General features: G+C 64.8%; 1 protein-coding gene across 1 annotated transcript in view; it reads left to right on the top strand.

Moving 5' to 3' along the window:
* Positions 1–3,490: 3,490 nt before the first annotated feature.
* ABHD17A (abhydrolase domain containing 17A, depalmitoylase) overlaps positions 3,491–8,053 on the top strand; it is a 12,757-nt gene continuing 8,194 nt past the window's right edge. The window contains 3 exon segments of the mRNA XM_024740079.1: positions 3,491–3,999; positions 5,127–5,321; positions 7,840–7,996. Of these exon segments, the coding sequence (XP_024595847.1) occupies positions 3,668–3,999; positions 5,127–5,321; positions 7,840–7,996 (684 nt within the window). The 5' untranslated portion in view covers positions 3,491–3,667.

Below are 8,053 nucleotides of genomic sequence, written 5' to 3'. Positions count from 1 at the left end.
CGGCCGGGAGCCATGGAGCGCGGCCCCGGGGCCGGGGGGCGCGGGCCGCGGCGGTGAGTGTCCTGCAGGGGCTGGCGTGGCTGCGCGGAGCGGTCTCAGTGCTTCTCGCGGCCGTCTGGAGAGCCGGGCCGGGCCGCGAGGCCGGGGCAGTCCGGCCGGACGCCCCCGAGACCCCGCACTCCCGGGGCGGCCGAGGTCGCAGCCGGAGGACCCCAGGATCAGGGCCAGACACCGCGGGACGGCGTCTCAGACTCCGGCATAGCCCCGTCCGCAGTCCATTCAGCCCTCCGACTTGGGGTGTGTTCCCACCTTTCCGGGTACGCGGCCCCGCCTTCGGGGAATGCGCTGTCCGAGCCGCATACTCTATCCCCGGCCCCGAACCAGTGCCCCAGCCTGACACCCGGACCCGCCGAAGCAGCCGGAGCCCTGCTTCCTAAACGTCTCCAAGACACCTCTGCCCTTTCGCGGGCGTCCTCTGGCGGGCTGGGACACCTGGACAGGCTTCCCAGCCTTTGCTCCAGTCCCATCTCCAGGCTACAGCTAGGGCATATCCACAGCTTCTAACCCACGGGCTCCATTCCCAGCCCGGGACTCCTCCAGGGCTCCTCCTTTTCCCCCAGGATGAAGTCCAAACTGCAGCAGGGCTTACGGGCGCGGCCCGACCCAGCTCTGGCTCTCTCCAGGATCCCTCTGCTCTCCTCTTCCTCCCAGTGTCCCTCTAGACTGGGACCCGCAGTTCCTGGAACCCGCTGTCACTTCTGGGTTTTGCCTGTTTTCTACCCTCCCGGCACCCGGCACTTTGCCTGTGCCTTTCAGGCTGACTGGCTGAATGAGGTGCGGTCATAGTCGTCCGTATTTAGGTCGTCCTGGAGTATTGTAATTGCCTGGTTCCATGTTGGTCCTCATGACACTGCCAGCCTGCACCGGGCCCGGCAGCGGGGTGTCCGATTATGTGCTTGTGGGTGAAAACGCTGGGCTCTTGGTGCCAGGGATGCCTGCCCAGTGAGTGAGGCATCTGGATGTGCTCTGTCCAGTCCGAGACCAGGCTCTCAGGTCACATTCAGTGACATCCATAAAAGACAGCGGGAGGTCTCAGGTCTGCGTGGCTTGAGAAGAGACCTTCCCCCCTCCCTGTCAGATGTCAGACCTGGCAGACTGTAGCGTCCCCCTTTCCCTTTTGCCCCTGGTACTTTGTCCATTCGTTCAGTCAGTGTTTACTGAGCAAGAACAGGTAGTAGTCTTGCCCTCATGGAGTTTCTCTTTGGTTTGAGGGGTATGGTTGAACATGCAACTACAAGCTGCAGAGACAGATCTGAGCCATGAGAGTGTGCGGGGGGGGGCCGACCCTGTTTGGAAGGGTGCGGGAAGGGAGATGTGAAGGGTGGGTGGGACAAGGGTCACGGGCTCTCTGGTGAGATTAGGGGAACTGCTGGGGCTTCGGCTCTGAGTCAGGAGAAGGCAGTGGGGCTCATCAGGGGAGAGTGAGGTACAAGATGCGTGAGGCTGGAAGAGGTCGGCCCCACGCCTGGTGCCAACCTGGCAGATCGTGGTGAAGGCTTTGATCTCTATCCTGAAAATAGTGGGGCTACTGGGGCACCCCAAAAGGGAGGTAGAATGATCAGATTTGTGTTGTGAAAAGATCTTTTGGCAACTGGGGTGAGAATGGCCCAGAGTGGGTGATGGTGGCCCAGCCGGGGGTGGGGGTGGGGACCGGCGAGGAAGGAGACTGTGCATGCCCCAGGCAGAGTCAGCAGGCCCTGTGACGGGCGGATCTGAGGGTGCAGGGAGGTGTCAAGGATGGCACCCCGGTTTCTGGCTTGGTCAGTGGGACCTTGTCCACCTTAGTATGCCTGTTCATTCTCGGGTCACCAGAGGCCTCCTACCTGCCCACCAGCTCTCAGCCAGACCTTTCTCTCAAAACAAGCCTTCCCTGTGCCACCCAAACTCCAGACCCGCCAAGTCACCAAAAGCACCAGGGCAGTGTCATCTGTTGGGGCCTGGGCCTCTTTGAGAATGTGTTTGAGCAACATCGGTTTGGTTGACACTCTGGAGGGGGAGGGAGGGTGTCCTGGGCACTGTGGGGTGTTGAGCAGCACCCCTGGCCCCGCCCACTCAGTGCCATTAGTAACCCCCTCGCCCCCAAGTCATGACAGCCAAAGATGTCTCCAGACCTTGGCAAGTGTCCCCGGGGGGCAAACTTGCCTTCGTCTGAGGACAGTGTGATGGACTTGTAAAGCGAGCATCCCACCTGGGAGTCTGGGGACTCCTGGAGGTGGTCCGTGTCCCCGCCTTGGCTTTAGCCACCCTCTCCCACACCCCTCCGTGTGCCCCCATCCGAGTGACTGCAATGCGGCTCTCTGCAGCCCCCGGTCTCAGATCACAGGTCTGGAGGGAGCAGGTGTATTTCTGGGCCTCAGACTGCGCCGGCCTGCTGTGCATCCGCGTGTCCCTGGCCCAGTGGTTTACAAATGCTGTGGCCCCGAAACAGAACGGGCTCAGGTGCTCTGCTGCTGACACTTGAGTTGTGAGCGTGTGTCCCTCCCTCACTCCAGGCTGTAGGGAAAATGTAGTAAGTGAGTACTCCGTGTTTTCAAACCTCTGTATTTTCTTCCAGTCTCCCTGTTGGCAGCTCCATGGACGATTGTAGTTGCTTTAGCAATTTCGCTGTAGTCTGTTCAAGGCCACGTTTCACAGGACATTCTGCGTTTCTTCTCTGAGCGTGGCCCATTCCGCCACTTTCTCCTCATCTTATTCACTGTCTCTGTGACCTGAGTGGTGTCTGATTGATAGATGAGGAAACTGAGGCCCAGGGAGGCTAAGCGACTTGCCCAAGGCCACAGACACCTAAGCTGACAGAGCTGGGGAAGGAACCCCAGGCTCCCATGACCCTGCCCTGCCTCCCCCCTGCAGCAGGCTGACCCCTGGGCCTGGCCCCAAGCACTGGAGAGAGCCATTGTCTCAGCCCAGTAGGCCTTCCCAGCCTCGAGATGTATCCTGCTTTTGTTTCCAGAGCCTTTGTTTGTTGTATTTCCTCTGCCTGGGCTCCTGTCTCCGGACTTCGCAGGCCCTGGGAGCTGGGAGCGTGCTCCTGGGTCCCTGTGGTCAGCAGTCGGTCCTCGCCTGGCTGAGCTGTGGCACCTGGGGGTGGCAGATGGGGATGGGCCCCAGGGCAGAGTCTGGGCCAGCCGTGTGGACAGAGGCATGGGGCGGGGGTGGGCTGGGGTGACGTTTCCCAGGGCCTGGAGCAGGAGCTGTGCGCAGGAGAGCTGGGTGGGCCAGGGCTCTGATCTCCCCGCACAGTCTGCAGGCCGAGGCTGGGTTGATGAATGGGCTTAAACGGCAAGAGTTGGTGTCTGCCAGCGGAGGAAGGGTGGTGGCAGGCGGGGTCCTGGTCAGGTTTAGGTCCCACCAAGGTCACTTGGGAGCCCCGGGGGAACTCCACATCTTGCTGTCCCCCTGCAGGGTTTCCCTCTGTGCGACATGGACACACGAGGCTGCGAGGCTCCCAAGGGCTCAGCTTGGACCACGATGGGGCTGGGCTGCAGCCTCCTAACGGGGCTCTCGTCTGGGGCGGTGGCCGGGGGTCGCCCTGCCCCCTGCCCGTGTCTCCGAGCACCCCCATCCCTCCCCTGCCGGGCGAGGCCCGCCCCGGGGCCCGGCGCCCGCCATGAACGGCCTGTCGGTGACTGAGCTCTGCTGCCTCTTCTGCTGCCCGCCCTGCCCCGGCCGCATCGCCGCCAAGCTCGCCTTCCTGCCTCCAGAGCCCACCTACTCGCTGGTGCCTGAGCCTGAGCCCGGGCCTGGTGGGGCCGGGGCCGCCCCTTCGGGGACCCTGCGGGCCTCGGCCGGCACCCCCAGGCGCTGGAAGCTCCACCTGATGGATCGCGCTGACTTCCAGTACAGCCAGCGTGAGCTGGACACCATCGAGGTCTTCCTGACCAAGAGCAGCCGGGGCAACCGCATCTCCTGCATGTATGTGCGCTGTGTGCCCGGCGCCAGGTGAGCCACATGGACTCGACCCCCCGGGGTAGAGGGACCGGGTCGGGGGTGGGAGCCCAGGATGTGCTCCATCCTCAGGGCTCTCGTTTCGGCCACTGGTGGCCCCTGGAGGGCCAGAGACTGGCGAAAGCCCATCTGGAGGTGCGGGTGCCCCGGGGATTCTTCTCGCCAGAGGGGCAGCAGATGAGATCTGCCCATGGCCACCGAGGACCTGCCGGGGGCCCTTCCACTTGCAGCCCTCTGGGGGGCCCTCTCGGCACCCTGTCTTGTGGACAAGAACCCTGAGGCTCGGGGGTGGCTCTGAGTGGCTGCGTCACGTCACCTGCTCGATGTGGAGCCGTATGCTTCCGGGTCTCGGTGTTCACCTGCCCAGGGCTGGTCTCCTGGGCCCTGGGTGCCTGGTGAGGCCCGGCACCCGCTTTGGGCCGGTGGCCCCTGAGGCCTGGCTGGCGGCTTGGGCCAGGTCTGACTGCCGGAGCCCTACAGTGGTGCAGAGGGGGACCTTCCAGCTGCTTCCGCCTCAGAGCAGGCTGGGTCCAAAGGGCAAGCTTTTACCTTTCAGCTGGGCTGGGCTAGGGCCACAGCGGGGCTGGAGGAAGAAGGCTCTGCAAGGCTGTCAGCCGGGATCCAGCCTGGTCACCTGCCCTCGGCATGACTGCCTGGCAGGGCCGCCATGGGGCACAGGGCAGAGGTGGCTGCCCGGGTCATTCCCTGGAGGAGCGGGAAGAGCTGCACCGCGGTGAACGGGGCTTGGCTCTCTTCGCCTGTGGTCGGAGGGCCGCGTCTCATCCTCCAGGATGGTTCCGAGCAGTAGGCAGACATGCCTCCCATCCTCGGGCCGTCAGAGTCCCTCCAACAGGAACAATTCCAAGGGAGAGGTGGCTGCTGCTCAGGGCGTCAATGTGATGGTCACTGCGGCTTCCTGGGCTCACGCTGGGGGTCCACCTGTGCCAAGAAGGTGACCGGTGGGCCCAGCGGCCCCCTTTGATGAGCGGAAGCCCAAGGCTCCACTGTGTGTCATGGCCTAAGTCACGCCGGGCAGAGCCAGGCACTGTTCCCCTCGGCAGGGCTCCTGCCCCCTCCGCCCTTTGCCGTCTGACCTGTGCTTCCCCACTGCCAACCCCAAGGTACACGGTTCTCTTCTCGCACGGCAACGCAGTGGACCTGGGCCAGATGAGCAGCTTCTACATCGGGCTGGGCACGCGCCTCAACTGCAACATCTTCTCCTACGACTACTCGGGCTACGGCGTGAGCTCGGGCAAGCCCTCCGAGAAGAACCTCTACGCCGACATCGATGCTGCCTGGCAGGCCCTGCGCACCAGGTGAGCTCACGCGGCGGGGAGGGGCTGGCGGACGTGTCTCCTCACAGGTGGCTGGACCTGGTGAGACCAGGTGGGAGGAAGCCCAGGTGGGTAGCCCCACGGGAGAGGGAGCTGGTCTGCGGCCACACTGGGCCACAGGAAGAGGCCCGACCCCTGTTCCCCCTGCAGGGTGACAGGCATGCTTGGTGTGCAGGGGGAGGGCGGTCCTCCAGCCTCCCTGGGTGGGGGGGCCCTCCTGGGAGCCGCTGGCCTGGGACTGTCCCCATGGGAATGGAGGTTCCGCCTGGAGGGAGGGGGCAGGCAGAGGACGAGGCCCCTCCTGAGCCCAAGAGGTGGCGTGTGAGGGCGGTGTGAAAGGACTCTGGGAGCCCCGAGGCTGAGGGAGCACTTGGGGTGCGGGGAGGGGCCGGGCCTCTGCATCAGGGTTCTGGTCGTGGAGCTTGGCCTCATCCTGAGGAGGGTCTCCTCTGGGCCTGGAAGGTTCTGTCGGGCAGCTTCGTACCCAGCACAGTCCTGGTGGCTGGAGGGAGGTCAGCTCCTGGAGGCTGGGTCCTCCGCAGGCATTGTGCCCAGCACACAGCTGCTTGCTTCACTCAGACAGGGCCCCCGCTGTCTGGTCTACACCTCCGTCCCCAGACCCCACTGCCCCGGTCATCCAGGTCCTGGCAGCCCCCTTCCACCCCGTGCTCGCTCACTGAAGCACAATAGCTCAGTCTCTGTGCAGAGATGGCCTGGCGCCCTGTGCTGCTCTAGAGGGAGACCCACCCAGCCCCACCCTCCCGAAGGTGGTGCCCTCTGCCTGCCCAGGGCCGCCCCATCTTGGCCCTGCCTGGCCGACTGGCGCAACCAGCTCCTTCAGGGACCACAGCCAGCCTGCCATGGGGAGGCGGGGCCCTGGTTGCTGGAGTGATGCACCAGGCAGTCCCTGATGCAGGCCCTGGGAGCATGGTCCCCTGGCACCTCCCTGGCACTGGGGACCCGTGCTGGGTGGCGTGGTGCAGGTGTGTGTCCACACTCGGCTGCCGCAGCCTGTCCCCACTGGCTGGGGGTCGCTGGCAGAATCATATCCCGCCGAAGGGTCAGGGGTCTGAGCTCTGTCATCCATCCATCTGTCCTGCTGCCAGCCTTGACCTCCAGAGACCTGGTCCCTCAGACCCAACAGCTGAGAATCAGCAGGAGGGTGGGAGGCTGGGGCCCAAGTGGTGGCCTGGGGTGGGGCAGGCCTGGAAAGAAGAGCTGTGTCATCCGGCACCTGTCATGTTTGTCCAGGTGGAGACAGCCAGGTGGCAGCTGGGGGTCCCTGCCTGGAGCTGGGTGATAGGACGAGGCTGGTGCTCAGCACAGCAGTACTCATGGTGAACCAGGGAGCAGGTCGGGGAGGAGCTTGCAGGGTGGTAGGCACAAGGCCAGATGGCATCCCCGAGGCCTGGGGGTTGGGGCCAGAGGACAGGGACGGGGGCAGATGGCGCCTGGGTGCCCAGGTGGGTTGCCCAGGTGAGACGAAGACCTTCCCTGGCCACTCGGAGAAGGGGCACCCCCTTTGAGATCAGGATGTGGGTGTGGGGAGGAAGGCCATGGAGGCCCCCTGCAGTGGGAGGGTGGTGAGTGGGTCCTTGTGGGGTCAGGAGAGGACTGTGCTTCCCAGGTGGGTTGCCCAGGTGAGACGAAGACCTTCCCTGGCCACTCGGAGAAGGGGCACCCCCTTTGAGATCAGGATGTGGGTGTGGGGAGGAAGGCCATGGAGGCCCCCTGCAGTGGGAGGGTGGTGAGTGGGTCCTTGTGGGGTCAGGAGAGGACTGTGCTGGGATGGCGCTGGGGGAGGCCCGTGGGGAGGGGGTGTGTGGGTGGGGGGTCAGGACCTGGCCACTGTGTAGGAAAGGTGCCCAGGGAGGGAGGTGATGGCCACCCACCTCCTCCCCTCAGGAGCCGCTATGCCTGCTCACCCACGTTGTACTAAGCAGCTGAGGGGCCGCAAACTGGCTGAGATGAGAGAGGACGAGGCTGCCTCCATTCCCCGAGGCCAAGGGGGTGGGTGAGGGTGACGGGTGCTGGGAGGAAGACACACCCCCTTGCCGTGCGACCTGGAAAGGCTGTCGAATAGGACAGGAGGCCCCCAAGCAGGTTCTGCATGTGGCCCTGGTCGAGTGTGTGTAGGGGTGGGGGTGGCCTGGTGACCAGGAGGAGCAGGAGAGACCCCAGGGATCTGCCCCCAGGAACCACACAGCGCAGGTACAGCCCGCACAGGTGCACTGCCCAGGTGTGACCAAGTAGATGCTGTCGAAACTGAGGGTAGAGCTGGGGGCTTGGGGCTGCGGGCAGCCAGCTCCCCTCACACGTGTGGGTCCTGCCTCCCCTGCTGAGCGGACCGCCTCGGGGCTGGGAAGCAGGGGAGGGTGCCTGGGCGCCACCTTATTGCCGGGAGCCTAAGCGGAGAACAACAGGGGACTGCACTAGGAGGGCAGGCAGTGGGAGGGGTGTGCGTGTTGCGTCGCGGCTGATCTGCCCCCACCGCCGCCAGGTACGGCATCAGCCCAGACAGCATCGTCCTGTACGGGCAGAGCATCGGCACGGTGCCCACCGTGGACCTGGCCTCGCGCTACGAGTGCGCCGCGGTGGTGCTGCACTCCCCGCTCACCTCGGGCATGCGCGTCGCCTTCCCCGACACCAAGAAGACCGCGCTACGAGTGCGCCGCGGTGGTGCTGCACTCCCCGCTCACCTCGGGCATGCGCGT

This window comes from Neophocaena asiaeorientalis, unplaced genomic scaffold (assembly GCF_003031525.2).
Source record: "Neophocaena asiaeorientalis asiaeorientalis breed wild unplaced genomic scaffold, Neophocaena_asiaeorientalis_V1.1 scaffold469, whole genome shotgun sequence".
In the NCBI taxonomy this organism is placed as follows: Eukaryota; Metazoa; Chordata; class Mammalia; order Artiodactyla; family Phocoenidae; genus Neophocaena; species Neophocaena asiaeorientalis.
Note: the sequence above shows the minus strand (reverse complement) of the source record. Positions and strands in the feature narration are given on the sequence as shown.